General features: G+C 35.2%; 1 protein-coding gene across 1 annotated transcript in view; it reads right to left on the bottom strand.

Moving 5' to 3' along the window:
* The window catches only part of Cfap47 (cilia and flagella associated protein 47), a 274,541-nt gene that overhangs the window by 77,571 nt on the left and 177,467 nt on the right, over positions 1–19,503 (bottom strand). Inside the window, exons 51-52 of the mRNA XM_048427634.3 lie at positions 10,537–10,665; positions 5,113–5,210 (exon numbers count right to left, since the gene is read on the bottom strand). Coding sequence (XP_048283591.3) covers positions 5,113–5,210; positions 10,537–10,665 — 227 coding nt within the window. The remainder of the gene's footprint in view (positions 1–5,112; positions 5,211–10,536; positions 10,666–19,503) is intronic.

Below are 19,503 nucleotides of genomic sequence, written 5' to 3'. Positions count from 1 at the left end.
ACTTTCATGAGTAAACTTTTAAAGTTCATTTATATGCAAAATAAAATATAAATCTGTTTTGACTGTTTTTTTTTGAAACTCAAGTTAAATAGTAATGAGGGCACATGGAGACTTCTAAGCTATTTTTCATCCTCACATAAGTTATTTTAGGTTCAAAAATAGAGTATTCCATTATAAAGTATCCAACACTGTTCTCTTCCTTGTCCTTAAGCAATATTTTAGCCAGAATAATGTATGTTAAAAATTGCCTTCATATGCATACTTAATTATGTGAAATATAAAAACATCAAAATAAAGGAAATCATAAAACTATGTTGTGATTTAAGATTATAGAGAAGTATCCATATAAATTGGAATACTATTAAAATACATTAAAATAAATCTTGCTTATAAACCATTTCAGAGGCAAGCAATACACATGTAAGATTTTAGATAAATATAAGATAATTTCAGTAGAGATTTCATTTATAAGTTTACTAATTCTCACAATGAAAACAACATTTCAAGATGCTTAAACACATCATTAAACAAGTAATTCATTTTACATGCTCTACTGGCAGGGCAGCATATAGAATAAAATCTGCCATGCCTTTTGAATCTCTCTGAGATCTGGCCATGAGGAAATTCACTGATCACATGATCTTCCTACCAATTACTTGGTTCATACTCCAATCCCACATGCCTCTTTTCTTTTACTTAATAACTGGGCCGCCTCACCCTTTTCTGTCAAGTTAAGTTTGTTCCCCGTGCTTATACATTTATTTGTACTTTTATCTGGGAGCACTCCCACAAATCTTCAAATTAGCTTCATGATCACCCAAAATTGCTTTTATTCACAGATATAGCAATTTCTAAACTTATCTGCTCCTTTACTGTAACAGTGATGGTGTACACAGGGTGGATTAAATTTGGTGATATGCAATGTGACAACTTCCAATTTTTTTAAAAGCATAATATTTGAATTTGTTGTTTGATAATTTATGCACATATATAATGTATTTTGGAAGGCAGCTGTGCACCTACAGTGTATTTTGATTATACCCACCCCAACTTTTTCAAACAAATCCTCCCACAACCTGAACCAAGTCCCCATTACAACTTCATATATCTAATTTCTCCTCTTCTTCCTTTGTTACTCTTCCTGAATCTGCCTAACTAGTGCTGTCCATATATGCATGGGTGCAGATCAATTCACTGGAGGATGGACAATCTACAAGGGGCCAACCACTAAAGAAAACCTACTCTCTACCACCCCAACAGTTATTAACTAACTACCTCAGTTGACAAGTTTCACTGATTACTGTTATCCAAATCTATGAAGAAATCTTCCCTTTTCAACTCTGTGCAGTGATCTTAAAATAGTTCCCATATGGAAAGAACTATTTTTGTTATATTTAAGACAATTCAAACTCAGTCAATATTTTTTCTACTTGTCTGCTTTTCTTGATCCCATTTCCAATCCTCAGGATTACCTAGAAGTTTCTCAGTCTGGGGAAGAGGGTTTATAGAATTTGCTCTTTACAACACCCAGGATGCAAGTGCATTTCCTCCTATAATTATTTTTTCAATATAACACTGTCAGTTTACAGGACATGGGTTGGACAAGAGAAAAAAAAAGAAAGAGGATTAATTGTTGTTATTCAACCGTCTCCATTTGACTTATTAAATTCTTAATATTTTGCATTATTTTAATTTAATCACCAAAAGGAGAATTAAACTGTCACCTCATTATCCTTGAGGAAAACATAATTTCACTGCATTATAGGTTGCATGCTTATTGGCTAGAAATGGGTAAATATTTCTCATCTCCCTTGATCAGCCATAACATTATTTGCATTAAATGTCTGTGCTCCAACTCATAGTATAAACCAAGTCACTGGGCAGTAGAAGAACAATCAGAAGTCATATCTCTTAGGTCCTCTTGCACATTGGTATCTTGTTCTCTCTAATGCTATGTGAGTGAAAACATTATATGATTTATATAGCAAGGCAATCCAAAACTAGTAGAAATTTTCTGTTTTAACTTCTCCCATCTGATATATAGGATAAAGGAATTATACAATGGTAGGAACTTAATTTCCAAAATTACAAAATGGAAGATGTCTACACACGACTCAGGAATATTTGCACAAGATTGTTCAAATCATTATACCTTATATTAATAACTTTTGAAACCCTGGGTTTATTTGTAATGATAAAAATACTGTGTATAATTTCTAATACACATAAGTGATTCTCAGATAAATGATGCAGCAAAACATATTGTAACAGGAAATACAAGGATCTCTTTCTGAGGTTAATGATTTTTATCTGGAAAATCTAAGACAATAAAAAAGTTCCTAAGAAAATTCTCATTGCAATTATTTTGTTTGTTTTCTAGCTATATGAGAATGATCATTTTCTGCCAAAGGGGTCTGTACTTGGAATATTAGTGACAATTTCTTACTCTCTAGCTAGAGTAGGGCCATGAATATCAGTGAAAGGTGTGGTCTATGAGAAGACACTATGCTTGTATATAAATCTAATTATCCATATTCCTGAGATACCCGAATACTCACAATACTTAGAAGTATCCATTTGAAAATCTGACACAGGACACACCTGAACTCTCAGGTTTGTCTAGATTGCCTTGTTGCTTGAAAGGTATTGATTGACAGCAGTAACTTGAGATGGGAGCAGAACTTAAACACCCCACCAACTGTTTTAACTGAAAACTTCATTATTCCTTGCTGGGCTCAAGTAAAGATAATGTTTTCAAATATAAACAATTGAGTCAATCTAATAGAAAGTAACAGGAAATACCTTTCACCATATCCTCTATCAGAAGATGATAATGATTTCATTATAAAATGATCATATCTGAAGCGGAAAACATGCAATACTACTAATTTAGGTAACATTTCATTGAGGAAATTTTCAATTCCACTTTTATTCAATCTGCAAACATTACCAAGTCAATAGACAAATGGAACTTTGGGCAGTTTGAAGGAACCGTGCAATTCAGAGAAAGGATAACTATAATCTACCCCTATAATTTTCTTAAATTGAAGTTAGTTCTACTACTTTGGAAGTTGTAGAAATGAAGGAGGCAGTTATAAACTCGAAATGTCATTGTCATTCCTTTGCTGCTCTTATCTGTATGACACTGTATTTTCTCATTCTATCTTAGCCCTTTCACCTCACAATCCATAATCCAACCGGAAACATACACAGTGCAAAGGTATTACTTTCTGCACTAAGAATTAAAATTATAGTGTTTCAGATAATTGTAACGTTGTTACCTAGTTAACATATACTCCACACTTGAAGATTTTAAAGGTGAAGAGATGGGCAGGTTCAAACTTTCCTTCTTTTTCCATTCAGAGTAGATTTTTTTTCAATTGTTGATAGGGATGTCTCAAAATAGTCGTATTTTTTCTTCCAAATTCCCAAAGTGAGATATAAAATCTTAAGAAATCTTTATTCATTATTTTTAAAAACCTGAACTTGCTAAAAAAATAATTAAATATTTTTCATCTTGAACTCATTCTAAAATTCCCTTTTCATGTGCAGGACATAAAGTTTTATTCACACACATTTATATAATATATTTACTAGATTTTCTAAAAGTCATTAGAACAAAAATAGTTTACTCTTATTTTCCCCCCTTCAAGTTATATGTTGTAGTGGAGATGTTTTATTTTTTGTTTGTCTATTAATTCAAAAAATACATCCTAAATATTTTAAATCATCAAAATTTCTGTCTTCACATTTAATTTCTCTTTACTGAGAATATAATCTGTTGCGTGATTCCTTCACCGTATAGTAAGCAGTAATATAAAGATCTTTAGAATACAAATATTATATGGATTTCATTTTAGGACAAATTAGATTATTCATTCTTGTCTAAAGAAAATGTGGAAAACACTTTAAATTCAAGAACAGGTAAGAAATGAGAGATGTCTTATTATTATGAATTACAATTGCTACATTTTATGATCTTAGGTTTAAGCAAACATTTCACAAATGAGTTAGCAAACCAACAAATGTATTTTAAAATATGACAAAGTAATGTTTATGTGAAGAAAACAATTTTCTGCATAAACATTAAAATACTAAGCATCCACTTCAAAGATCATGAAAAGACTGTACTGTGTAAAGCATGCATATGAAAAATCATACATATAAAATAAAAGTAACAATTCTTTAAAAGATAAAAATTAAAAAAATTATCTTTTAAGTAAATCTCTATATTATTACAAATACTAAGCCATGGAAATAGGACATGTTCATTGACTGAAATCATCCTATCATCAAGACAGATAATTTTCCACTTAGATGTTTTTGCAAGCTACATTAGAATGCATTTCAACATTTTCATCATGTATTTCCTATGTCTTAATAAAGGTTTATCCAGAAGACACCTTGGGATATAATCAACTTATAGACTTAAAATATTAGAAATATTTTCTTACTTTATATTATTGGGAGGTAAATTTTAAGGTTGTATAAAATAAAACTTATCAATTCAAATTCAATTAAAATAACAAAATTAATTCAAAATAACACTGATCAATTTAAATTTCTGTATGATAATGCATTGATTATATCTAATTAAACTATTATTAGCAATTAATATCAATTGCTTCACTTAAATCTAGACTATTAATGTTTGAAACTATTAAATGGTTTTGAATATAGATTTATTCTAACCTAAATTAAGAAAATCTCCCAGGCACTGGTGGAGTATGCCTTTCATCCCAGCACTTCCAAGTCTCTAGGACTCTACATATGTTTCAAAGTAAACATATTTCTGTAGATATTGTGAAGAATTTATGAAGGAGTCTAGAGAACACAATTCTACTTTTACTACATATATGGAAACTAAGGAGATAGGGTAAAGTTAAATTTACTTAACAAATCTTGAAATGTGCAGGCAGAATGCAAAGTAGGGAAGTCACTAAAAATTGCCCTATAACTAAAAGATATTTTCCAAAGCATTTAAGGTCTAGAGTAGCTCTGACTGATTAATTGCAGTATGTTTTTTGGAATGTATGTTTTAAGGGTAGAAACTTAGTGCATAACAGCTCTATTTCCCAAATGGCAGTTTATGAACATTGGCTGGGCTCTTACCAGAGCAATACAGTGAAGTTCGATTGTGTCTACAGGAGGTCCAGGAAAGCTATGGATCTCAAGATGATACCAGATTTTTAAATTTTTAACTTTTTCATCTGAAAACAAAAAAAAAAACAAAAACTATAGAGACAACAACAGACAAGCACTTCTTATTAGAGTTTTCAGAATTCTACACAAATATGATATACGTAAACATACCACTTTGAACTTCCTTTTCTTTTAGTTTCCTTTTCCTTGTACTCACTATGTAGCCCAGTTTGGCATTAAACTCCAATAATTCTCAAGCCCCAGCATTACAAATTCTGGAATTATAGGCATGCACCACCATGGCTGGTACCTATTTCACTTTTATTGGACTTAGCAGGAAACCTGAGAACATCAGGTATAGTGGTATATTACTTGTGTGTTAATAAATATAGTTTGCCTGAAGATCGGAGTGCAAAGTAGTCAACCAGATGCCAGGCAGTGGTAGCACACACTTTTAATCCCAGCAGCCACACTAGTTTGCCACAGAGGCCAGGCAGTGGTGGTGGATGCCTTTAATTCCAGCACTAAAGAGGAATATAAGACAGGAGGAGACAGGTCTCAGACACAGTCTCAGTCTGAGGAATCATGGAGGCAGGTACCCCCATTTTGGTGCGAGGTAGAGCTAAGAAACAGTGGCTGGCTGCTTTGCTTTTCTGATCTTCAATTTGAACTCCAGTATCTGTCTCTGAGTTTTTATTATTCGTTCTACATCCAGGAGCTGCTTGTATTACAGAGGTGAACAATAAGAGAATCCCCATTGCATATGGCCAGGCAATGCTCCTGGCTTTATGCCTGTTCCAGTAACTCATTCATTTCTCCAGCATACAAACTTAAGAAGCTTTTAAGTGAGGCATTAATGGTCTGAATGAAAAACACTTTACCCTTGTGGAGGGCCGCATCCACATTCTCCATTCCAAGATGGCGCTGGCATCCAGTTTCACCGCCAGGTGAGCACACATGTGCTCGGTAACTTTTCACTGCTGTCCCCGCCTACTCCCGAGGCTTCACCTGGGCTAATGGGCAGCGGGCCAATCCAGGAGTGACACGTCCGAAGCGAGGACTGTTTTCTATATAAGGGATGGGTTCCCCTCATTCTGGGTCTCTGCTTTGGAAGCTTATGCTCTCTCTCTCAAGACACATTAAAGCTTTTCTGCAGAAGAATCCTAGTGTCCCGCGTGGTTCTTGCTGGCGAGATGATAGCGTGGGACATCTGGTGCTGAAACCCGAGATGCCGGGGGAACCCTGACCACGGCTCGCACCAATGGGGACCCCTTGGAAATTTAGGGAGGATTCAGAACTGCGGGTCTGCATGCTCAGAGAGGTATGACTATTCCTGGATTTTTTGGTTTTGGGCTTGACTTGTTTCCGCATTGGGAAGGTTTCATAGAGGCCTTGGTACTTATCTTAGCAATTCTCTTATTTTTTGCCAGAAATTGCTTAAAAGATGAATCTTGCCAGGCAGTTGTTGCAAAAGCAGAGAAAATCCAGGATGGCATATCAGAAACTGAGTGCAGTGGGAGGTTAGACGCGCACGCGAGAAAAGAAAATAAGCAAAAAGGACCCCCCGGTGGTTCTATACGAATGGGGGAGAATAAGAAAAAAGGACAGATATATGTTATGTTGTTTATGTTGTCTCTTATGTACTGGACAGGAGAAAGATATTTAAATTTAGGAACTGCTAAGGATATGATGTTTTGGAAAAGAGGTTCTGTTTTCGTCTCCACAGAAAAGGAGAGCCTAAGGGTGTACTGGGGATTTATGTGGTTTGAATCACCGAGACCTCCTGAAATGTTGTAGTGTATATCCCTAAAATGCAACGTCCCAATTCAGCAGGAAATAGCCAGAGAGACTAACGACGCCCAAATTCCCTGAAAGATTAAATGAGGCCCTTTCAATGGCTGAAGAGCAGCAAGCCTGCTTCTCTGAGTTCCGCTTTGCTCTGTGCACTGGTTTGGGCTCAGAGTGGGTGCAGCTACGGCTGGAGGGAGCTTTGCTAGGTGGCTATGATAAGGTAACAAAGGCGGATCAATTGCCTGGGGCAACGGGTGAAACAAACAATGCTAAACCTAGAGATTTTCCATCTAAATAGGGAGCTGGAGAGATTGCTTAATGGTTAAGAATGCTGCCTGTTCTTCCAAGGATCGTGAGTTCGATTCCCCAGCGACCACTTGGCAGCTCACAAGTGTTTGGTTTTTTTTTTTTTAAAAAAAAACTCAAGTCCTCCTGAAAGATTGCTGTATATACGCTTGGTTTATCTAATGTTTCAGGATCCGCAGGGAGGTAGATACAAAAAGCCCTTGGATTTTTAAGGCGATAGGGTCATTGGCTAAATCTGTGACTGTGGCACAGATGTTGAGAGTCTGCTAATTATCCCATCTGCCCCATGAGCTGCAATGGCTCCGGCACGGACCTTGAGATATTGCCGGCCTGTGCCGCCTCGGTCCGGGTGTCGGCTCCTGCCACACTCCCCCACCAACACAGCCGTGGAGAACTAGGCTAGCCCCGTGGGGAAGGCGGGGGCGCCTGGGGGTGGCGCTGCCACTTCCTGGCCCGGGACACGCGAAGCAGCGCAGCGAGCAGGCCCAGGGCCGCATGCAGCCCTCGGATGGTGGGGCGGGCTCTGGAGCCCGAGGCCACCGTACCCGGCAAGGAATACGGGAGCCAATAAATCTTAAACCTAATATCAACAAACAGGGCCTGGGTTTTTCCTAGGCGCCACTGGGGCAGCACGGCCTATACCATGGAAAACAGAGACCCTCAGTCAGTTATCTACCACAGTGGCTACAGCCCTGGATCAGCAGGCTACCATAGAAACATCTATTAGAGGTGGAATAATGGTTCTTAATCAGATAATTGACCTAGTACAAGAACAGGTGGATATCTTATGGCAGCTTGCCCAATTGGGCTGTGAATGGAAAACTCCAGTCTTATGTGTGACCAGTGTACCATATGAGAACTTTACAAAAGCGGCTAACTTGTCCCAAGAATTGTCTTTGTATCTTGCAGGAAATTGGACCGAGAATTTTGATGATTTGCTGTCCTCCTTGAGACGGTCCATCGTGACAATCAACTCCACGTGAGTGGACATAAGCCTGGTCGAAGGATTCCAGTCCTGGGTTGTATCCTTCATCTCCTACTTCAAAGAATGGGTGGGGGTGGGAATGTTTGGAGCAGCCCTATGCTGTGGAATAGTGTTTCTCTTCTAGATGATCTGCTGACTCAAATCCCAAAGTCGTAGGGACAAAGTGGTTATTGCACAGGCGCTGGCTGCCCTGGAACAGGGACCCTCTACTGATGTGTGGTTATCTATGTTGATGCAGTAAGGTTTATGCCAACCAGCTCCTGCACCCCTAGGACAGTGGTCCATGGCACAGGGTGGAGTGCTTGGCTTAGCTAGCCCTGAAGGCTGTCGAGCTGAAGAGAATCGCACAGAAAATGGCCCTCTCTGAGAGATATGTCGCCCTGCATAAGGCTTTCCTGCCGTATATTCCCTTTCCCAGAAAAATGGCAGAGGGCAGGCTGGATAAGTTCTAGGTGTCATGAACCTAGGGGCAGATTCCGTGCAAGCCCATTATAATGTTTCCACTTTGGGAAGTGCGACCTCTATCTTTGCCTTCTGAGGGAGTTGTCTTTCTGCAAAAAAGTAAAAAAAGGGAAGATGTGGAGGGCTGCATCCAAATTCTCCATTACAAGATGGCGCTGGCATCCGGATTCACCGCCAGGTGAACGCACATGTGCTCGGTAACTTTCCACTGCTGTCCCCGCCTACTCCTGAGGCTTCACCTGGGCTAATGGGCAGCGGGTCAATCCAGGAGTGACACGTCCGAAGCGAGGACTGTTTCCTATATAAGGGATGGGTTCCCCTCATTCTGGGTCTCCGCTTTGGAAGCTTATGCTCTCTCTCTCAAGACGCATTAAAGCTTTTCTGCAGAAGAATCCTAGTGTCCCGCATGGTTCTTGCTGGCGAGACGATAGCGTGGGACATACCCTACCTTCTAAAACATTCATAAACGTACACCAAGAAGCGTAAATAATGCATTGCAATGAACAGTTCATTTGTAGTCTTATAGGAATTTAAATTAAGGACATGGTCAGGACTATGAGGCTCAGATACCACGGAAGTTTTAAAAACTTTTGCAATTTAACTAAAAATAAAGCTAGGAAGAGGTTTAGGAGAAGTAGTGAGATGATGTTTATGTCAGCATTCCCGGTTTTCCTTTAGAGCAAAAAATTCTGCCACTGTTGATATACAGATTCTGGCATCAAAACAAATCAGAAAGACATCTATTACTAATACTTTTATTTAAAGGATTACAATACAAATTCATTCAATAGAAATGCAGTTGGAATTTATTGTATGAGGGAAGAATAAGAAAAAGAAAAAAGAAAGAAGAAAAGAACATCATCTTGGTATGGTTCTTTGCTTTGAGAATTTTATTTCTTTTGGTCCATGCCTCTCCAACACCCTCTTATGAACCTGACACTCACACAACTCATTTTCCAGGAAACACACTCTGACTATTACAATTCTCTATTTATATATTCTTCTTTGAACTTCTCAAAATGTTTCACAATGCTTAAGCTTATAAGAATAATAATACAACATTATTAAGTTTGTTTCATATGAGAAAGACTGCTCACATATCCCATATTGAAATAAGAAAAGATTACTACAATATTAAGACAATATACTCATTAATAACTTATCAGAAACTAGTATATTGTAATATGGAGGACTGGTTTATTGGGGTTGGGGTTTCTGTCCCTCTCGGTACCCCAACAAGTCGGCAAGCCCCAAAGAAAATCACACAGACGACTCCATAAGATTATAAACTGAATGGCCCATTAGCTCAGCCTACTTATTAGCTCTTATAACTTATGTTAGTCCATTGTTTATATCTATGTCAGCCACATGGCTCAGTACCTTTGATAGCTGGGCAGGCTACATCTTGCTTCTCTGTGGTCTAGGAAGAATGTGAGGAATGGGCTTCCTCCTTCCCAGCATTTTCCTGTACTACTTCCTATCTGGTTTACCCATCTATACTTCCTGTCTGGCCAATCAGCGTTTACTTAGAACATGATTAACAGAATACAGACAATTCTCCCATACCAGTATATAGTCCTTATTTAATAACACAAAAATTTGTACAGCTTAGCACTAATGCAAATATAGACAACCTCTGTGGTAAGTTATAATAATCTTATTATGTTACAGCAGCAGAAATTTAGAAAACAACCTATATAATATTAAATCTGAAATAATACATGTTCTGATAGGCATATACAATGCAAGTTGCAATATGTATTATGCACTTAAGTGTATATTTAATTTAAAGGTACATGATGATAAGAATTTCCAGAGTGCAATAAAAAAACTCACTATTATAAGTTTACCTGAGTATTCCTCAAAAATAATGGTAGATGGATCTGATGGTGTTTCCTGTGAAGAGATGTCTTTCTCTAGGTCTGTGTCTTCCTGAGACTCTTCCTCATCTCTTCTCTTAACAGTAAATGTAATTGCACCTGTAACACATAAGTCAAGGATGTTAGTTAAAAAGTGAAGAGTTTCTGAAATAATCTCAAGCATCAAAATTACTATGAATTACATATCAAATATGATGAGGTTGTAGAACAGTTTAATGGAAATTTTAAGGAAACACTATTAAATTTTTAATAGTAGTTTTTCAACAGACTTTCTATAATAAGAAAAACTGGCCAATAATTAGTGTGCATTAGTTTTTAGTAACTTAGTGGTCCTAGATGATTGTGTTTCTTTATTTTCTTCCAAAGACATTTATAACATTTTTAGTTATTATCTCCTTTACAAACTATTTTGTTTTATATAATTGCAAATTTCACAGTATTCTAAATTTCATTTTCCCATAAGTACTTAAAACATGAAATATTTTGCCTTTTTTAATAAAACTGTAGCTGTTGAAATATTTATTATAATTTCTTTTATGTTAATTGTACTCATTCAGAATTGGTAGTAATATTAAAAACTGGGGTGAATATATTTATATTTAAAAATTATTAAGAAATGAGCTGTGGTCATTCAGTATCAGCTTACAATACACAGGATTTGCAGACTAATCATATATTCCTAGTCATGCATCATAATCAAATAGCTTAGACAAGTACCTATAAATACTATATAAATAGATTTAGCAGTGTTCTACTATGTATAAAGATAAGTATAACTGATATAAAACATCAAAATGTTCTTAGGTTTTACTTAGCAGTGAATTTATCATATACTCTTGCAACGTTCCCCCCACCATAGAGAACAGTTATAGAGAGTGCTAATCTTGTAACAAAATATAATTGTATATGTATGTAAAAGAAATTTAAAATAAAATGTACATATCAAACAATCAGTACAGAGAAGGTACTCTACAGATGACATCTTTACCCATATTCTTATTATTCCTTGTTGTAAACAGTGCCCCAAGTATGATAACATTGTCCACATTCCTTCTGGATAATAGAAAGAATAAATGTGTATTTTCACTTGTTTGGGTGAGATGTACAAGTGTTACAATGTTTATAGACTATGTTTTTTTCCTAGAGAGCTGATTAAAGGTCCCAATATGTTTAAGGGTTGTGTTGAACAATATGGAAGCCATTAGACATATGTGATGATTAAGCAATTATGGTGATAGTTTTGTGATGTGCTATGAATAGGTATACTCACACACCTACATATAATGTATATTGCTAATAATTTTATGCTCATCTTATATATATATATATATATACATATATATTAATGTTTCAATTTTTATTTAGGGTAAATATTTATGAAGAATATCACATGGCTTATTTTATTCCTTCTTGCTCAGCACACATGAGGCAAGGTCTTTATAAGAGCTACATATTTAGAACTTCTATTTACATTTCTAGTTATCAGATTGTTTAAAAATACATAACAACTTATTTTTTATTTTGCACAGTGCTGGTAAAGAAAATTAGTTTCAGTATTTGCATGCCAAAGCCATACATTTTTTTGAAACTACTCGTATGTAACAATCTCAATAAATACTCTTTTATGTGAAGGTATTTAAATATACATTTCCAAGGCTGAACCACCTATAATGCTTAAACTTCATTTTCCAACACAATACTAAGTCAAAAGATTCTTAGAACATAATGAAATATAATGGAACGATAGAAAGTAGCACATAGCAGAGACAAATATAATAAATAGAGCCATGCCTATCCCAAGCAAAGTTCGTGCAAATAAGGTAATTTTCTACATTTATGTACAAAATATGGAAGATCTAGCAACATTCTGCTAGGAGAATGCTATATGGCGTTAATAAATTTAAACTTAAATGGCCATTTGTGGTCAGCATCTAATATATTGTAAGGAGTCACCAAATCTCCAAGTAAACCCTATATAGTAAAGAGAAGAATATATTCAAGTGATTTGCTTTAGTTTCATTTCTAGTTATATACAAGGCAGCATGTATAGGTCTGCATTTTTTTGTACAACAGTGCTAAATTGATAATTATTTTTTAACTCTAAATTATAAACCACTGTGCTTGAAATAAATTATACTGTCTAGATTTGGTGTTATATTATCAATTAAGCTACAGGAAAAGTCCATGGGATCTTCTGTGCAGAAATTACAGTTTTTACGGGTTTTCAATATTTTTAACATGTAACAATTTACTATCATCAGTCAAACATTTTTCTGTTCGTAACAATGAATGACAGAAGATAAAGACTTGACAAGAATTGGAAATTTATAATCACAGTTTATCCCTCCCAAGCTCATGCTTCATTTTGAATGAATATACAAATATATCTGCTATTATTAAAACAAATGACACTAATTCCCTGCATTCATCCATGTTTTTAAATGATTTTTGAGTTTATTAATATCTGCAAGAAATAGAAGCATTATTCTTATTTGCCTTCGCATACCTAGATCTGTTTCTTGTATTACGGCCTTCAAAATTTCAGGCTCCTTTAACAATAAATTTGACAACATAGCCTACCATAATCTTTGGGATCAACACAATGTATTTAATTTCAAAACTGCTTCAGATAGTTTGCTTCTTCCTCAGCAATTTAAATTATTAATATAGATCTTCGCTCTCTACATAAGGATTCCATCCAAGAACCTATTATTATAATGGATATATATGGTTATTATGCTTTATGTTCATAGATATCCATTCAAACAGATATACATATACTTTTTATGTTCTACAATTTTGATGGAAGGCATGGTACAAATTACCAAAAGTGACTCCTGGCATGCCCAACATTGACCTAATGCAAAACTGTAGAGTGGAAAAATGTTAAGCTACTTAATTCTATAGAAAACACTATGAATAAGAGAAATGAAGTTACACTCAATATTAGGGTGAATTAACATATATGTAAGTCTAATAAAATTGTCACAAAGGCATATAGATTCAGGAACTAAACCACTATAGAAAGAATACTGAAAAGTAAACAGAAGAAATTATTATACTGTGAATCTTTCAATTGTTGCTACCTTCAAAAACACTGATCTCTACTGAGAATAGTTAATTCAATGAATCCTATCTCTTTTCTCATATACTATTTCTAAGATTAAAATTGCCATTACAGTTTTAGCATATAATTTTGCAGCATCCACAAATTATTTCTGCTTGTTATTCTATAAATATAAATCAATCAATAAATAAATAAACAAACATCACTATAGGTAAAGGAGTACAATATACAAAGCATTTATTTATAAAACCATTATTGTATTTGGGGAGATATAAAATAAGAGGAATGGATGTCTTATTATTGCTATTGACATAATTACAATGTACACAAATTTGGGATGCTCTCATAATGTTAAAATGAGTAAAATTCATTAGAATTACCTTGAATTCATGATACTTTTAAATAAACCAGCATTTTGTAACTTTATGTCTTTCATGATATTCTGTGTATTATTTAAAGAATATGTAAGATTTTACATTTATTTCTGGAAATATGTATGACATATAGCTTCCAGAAACTGAATAATGGCAGATAGAAGATTCTAAGTCTGTTTTACATTTTCAAAATAGGTATGACAGATATAATCTGTGCTTTTTTGTTTTTGACCTGTGCTTTCTAAAATTTGCATTTATTTGAGAAAATAGGCATTTTTTGAAGATATATTTTCTAGCATATCAAACTAAAATTAAATTTTATATAAAACCAATTTCAGCTGCTATGAGAGTATTGGTTAAAGACCACTGTTCAACATTATTAGAATGTCAAAAATCAAAGCATGGCATAATAAGGACTGTAAGTAGTAGTTTGGTTTAAATTAGAGAAGAAAATCAAGTGTCAATAATTCTAATTATTAAGAAAATTATTTTACATTTTACAAGGAAATACTAAAAATGATTTTATAAAAAAAATAAGTCCATTATGGGTATATTCAGTTAGCAAAAAAAATAATACTTTCTTAAGCTTAATATATTCTTTAGTGAGAGTGGTCTAACCTTAAGAAAAAATATAAAAATATATATCTGCATATAATACACATAAAATATATTTATATTATGTACACCTAAACTGATGTATTTAAACTAATATATACACATATTCTATTATCATATTATGCTAAATTTTATATGTATTTAGTTTATCTGTATAATACAAATATATTTAAAATAATATATAACATAAATAATGTATAAAGTATATATTTGGAGCTGGAGAGATGACTCAGTGGTTAACAGCACTGACTGCTCTTCCAGAGGTCCTGAGTTCAATTCCCAGCAACCACATGGTCGCTCACAATCACCTATAATGAGATCTGGTGCCCTCTTCCGGTCTAAAGGCAGGATACTGTATAAACAAATAAACAAACAAACAAAAAAATCTTAAAAAAGGAAACAGGAAGAAAAAAATAAAGTACATATTTAAACTAATATATACATATCACTATGAACTATATACATATATGTTCTTATTCATCTTGGAAAGTTTGTTCTCAAGTATATTACTGAATGTGTTCTATCGCATCAGCAGTTGAAAAATTGAGAAGGAAAAGATGTACAATTTTACCATAGAAATGTGGTTACTATGAATATGCTGTCCAAACTTTAAATTATATTCTGAAAATACATATGAAAGGCAATGATTCTCATTATGTCTAACATTCGAAATTATATTTTGAATTGTCTTTGTCTGTAAAATTGTCAATTGGTAATTATAATTTGAAAGTGTAAGAATGCCATCTACAGAAACTATTTCTATAATATTTAAATATAGTTTCAACATAAGAATATCTTTATGATATTACCTTAAATAGTTTACTTTCACATTAAATACAAGTTTATTGAAAAATTTAAATCTTGCTAAATTAAAATTGTTTGTTTGCAATGCTTTCTTTTCTTATACTATCTTCATAAAAATCTCTTTCCCAGATACTATCTCGTGAATTACAAAGTTTTATAACTGACTGTTGACTATAATTTTGCAAGTTTGTTAAATATAATATACATAATTCAACTTTTGGTAATTTCCAAAAAAGCTTGTGATCCTGGAAACCTTCAAAACAACACAGGCTATTGCTATTTGTTGTCCACCAGAACTTAATGGTGAGATCCTATTACTGAAGACATACTGGTCTCAGGGCATATAGAAATAAGGACGGTACAAACTGGGGGGGGGGTTCTTCTCTGATGGGTATCTTTCATAGTACTGAAGAGGATTATGCTATGAGCCATAGAACTTCAGTAAGGATTGGTATAGTCAGTCCATGGGTACAAGAGTGTCATGGATATTATGGGAGTGACCAACTATTTTCTAGTTGGATTTATGGTCCACTCCCTAAGAAGAAACATGTGCCTGGTATTGAAAATTTGGCTAAGAATCCATGGTTGTGGAGGTCACAAAACTCAGCAGTGGTTGCCAGCAAAATCCCAGCAAGCCAATAGTCTAGTACAGATTTAGAAGGTATTCTTCAACACTCCTCATTCCTAAATGATGAGCTATGGACTACTGATGGCTTCTGGGGTAAAGGGAAATAGTTTTCTTTAGGAGTGTGTCTTCGGGCAGCTTAATCATGTTCTACTGTCAAAATTGATAAATGCTATCCACTTGCCCTTCTAACTACTGGATTACTAAGGATCACAGATATTAAGAGTAAATGTTATATTACTGTATCAAGAAAGCTTATGCTACAAACTAAATCAACTATTATGACAAGAAACTATCATAAATTTGGTTCTCTGAATTTAGTTTTCTAGTGTAATAGTTATAGTATCTTAGGAACTACCTTAAACTAAGATCTTGTACAGCTAGCTATACTATATCTACCGATACTGTATAGCTTTGCTTGTATCTACCACCATTATATGCACATGACCACTCAATTTATTCACTTTAAGTACAAGGAGCATAAAATATATAAATAAACCATTGTACATTATTATAGAGACCATCTCAGGCCACGAGGCCAAGAACACAGTACCTTCTTAACACATAATCTTTGTTGGGGTACTATGTACCTAACTGAAGGGTATTATACATGATACTCAAGTACTTTACCACATGTCTACAACCCTAACCTGCTTATGACTGATACTTACTAATGCACTTAAGAGAATCTCAATTCAATAATTTTTTTTGTTATAGCCTTCTGCAGAAACTTTTTTTGGCATAAGACTAATACTTAGGGAAATATGAAGAAGCATAAGCACCCATTTCAATGGTATATACAGTATGGTTCTTCCCGGCAAAGACTGCATATATTTCTAGCAATATGTCATTCTGCATTCCATTCAAATACTTATTCCATCACATTAATTTGTTTTTTGATTTATTTATGTGAACTATATTCATTGCATTCTCACTAGTGTTTTTTCAACTGCTTGCCTATTTTCCCCAATCATATTAGTTGCTAAAAAATGCATTAAAGTCCTGATCAATCTATTACCATCTATTGAAGCTGTCTCACAGTCCCACTTCGTGAATAAGGTTTCTTCCCATTTTCTGCTTCCTGTAACTATGATTAAACTTTCCATGTATCAAATTATAGCTTGATTTACAGATTTATAAACCAAAAATGAGATCTGAATTCATTGACATCAGTAATCATATCATATCTATCATTATGTGCAACATGCTATGGTAAAGTACACAACAATAAATAAACCTTTGTTCTAGCACTAAAGAACTCAAAAGATCATACAGTGTGCTGAGGCACTCTGGTGACTCATGAAATATGACTATCAAAATCATTTACTGAAATTTTATAACCTCACTAAGATCAACAAAATGGTTACAGGAAAGACATATTAAATAGAATTGTTAATTCTTTTTTTAGCTAAATGTATTCATTTACTGTTTACTTATTTTTCTATTATGCAGTTATTTCTGATGTAAGAATTTTTAATAGAATATTTTCTCATTTTATATAGTTATTTTGTTCCCACTCCCTTTCTTCTTCCTGCCCCAGCCTTCCTCTCCCCCGCCCCCATCCACTCTTCAGAAAGGGTAAGGCTTACCATGGGGAGTCAACTTGAGACAGGACTAAGGCCCTCCCTCCTGTATCTAGGCTGAGCAAGATATTCTGCCAAAGAGAATATGCTCTAAGATGCTGTGGTGGCCAGCCATAATAAGCTAAATATGGACAGGTCACCCAAAGGGAGTTCTTTGTCAGAGTATAACTCAGCCATTGATAAATTTAATAAGAGACCGGGACTCTTAGTAGTTTACTCTGAGGTAATGCCTGGCTGCAGGAGGAACCACAAGCTGAGATTACCCAAACCCCACCCAAGAACAGACCATTCAAACAAAAAACCTGGCATTCCAACCATTGCAGATAGGATCACCTGCCAGTGCCCATTCTCCAGGACACCCCTAGACTGATGTCAGCCAATCAGACGTACTGAAACTCAGAAACCCCTCAGCCCACCTTTACTACTATAAAAACCCAATTCTAATTGAGCTCGAGGCTCTCCGGCTATTCCAATACGTTGCAAACTTGAGTTTGCAAACTTGATTAAAATAAAGGCTCTTCGCTTTTACATATGGGAGTTGGTTTCCTTGTTGGCCTCGAGGGGACTTGGTGGATTTGGGAATAACAAATGCTAGTTCAAGCACTAGAAATAAACCCTGCTCCCATTGTCAGTGGCCCTACAGACTGTTCAAGCCTTACAACTGTCCCCCACATTCAGTGGGCCTAGTTTGGTCCCATGCAGGTTCCCCTGCTATCAGTCCAGAGCGACTAGCTCATGTCAGCTGTTTCTGTGGGTATTCCCATCATGGTCTTGACCCCTCTGTTCATATTATCGCTCCTCCCATTCTTGCACTGGTCTCTGGAAGCACGGCCCAATGCTTCGCTGTGGATCACTGTATCTGCTTCCAAAAATTGCTGTTCATAGCAGCATTATTTGCAATAGTCCAAGTCTGAAAATGACCTAGATCCCCCTCAACTAAAGAATGGTGCATTTACACTATGGAGTACTTACTATTCAGCCGAGAAAACAATGATAACTTGAAATTTGTGTGAAAATGAACAACCAGAAAAAGAAAAAAAAAGAAAAAGAAAAAAGAAAGAAACACATCCTGAGTGAGGTAACACAGACCCAGATAAACAAACATAGCATGTACTCACTCATAAGTGGCTATCAGACATAAAGCAAAGGATAACTAGTCTGTAGTCCACAACCCCAGGGAAGCTAGGTAACAAGGAGAAACAAACATGGATACATGGATTCCCCCTTCTAAGGGGAAACAGACAAGATCTCCTGAGAAAACTGGAAGGGTGGGGTGGGGGAGAAGGGAGGGTAGAAGGGCAGGGGGGAGGAGAACTTGAGGGAACAAGGGAAAGGGATGCTCAAGAAGGGGGAAGAATAGAGAGGGAGAGAAAAAAAGAGATGTCTTGATAAAGGGAGTCATTAAGGAGTTAGCTAGAAATCCACAGAAATTTTCTAGGGAATCCCAGGAATTCACAAGGATAACCCCAGCTAAGATTCCCCAGCTAAACAACAGCAGAGAGGATGCCTAAACTGACCTTCTCTGTTAATTTTTTTTATTCCTAGCTGAATAATTTGAAGAGTCTTTGGACAAATCATTTTTAAAAGATGTCACATTTATTTGTTATTATTTGAGTACAAGTGTATGTGCATGAGCGCAAATGTGCCACAGTGAGTGTGTGAAGGGAAGAAGACAGTAGGTTCTCTCCTTCCATCATGGGGATCACAGAGATTAATATGAGGTCATCAGGCTTGGCACATCATGTCGTCATATGCTGAGACACCTTAATGGCCTCTACAAATGATTTATTTTATTGTGCTTACTACTTTATTTATATGAGTGTGTTTGTGTGAGACATGGGTGGAGTAGAAAGGGAAAGAGGTGACAAT

The sequence above is a fragment of the Myodes glareolus genome, chromosome X (genome assembly GCF_982192425.1).
Source record: "Myodes glareolus chromosome X, mMyoGla1.1, whole genome shotgun sequence".
Lineage (NCBI taxonomy): Eukaryota > Metazoa > Chordata > Mammalia > Rodentia > Cricetidae > Myodes > Myodes glareolus.
Note: the sequence above shows the minus strand (reverse complement) of the source record. Positions and strands in the feature narration are given on the sequence as shown.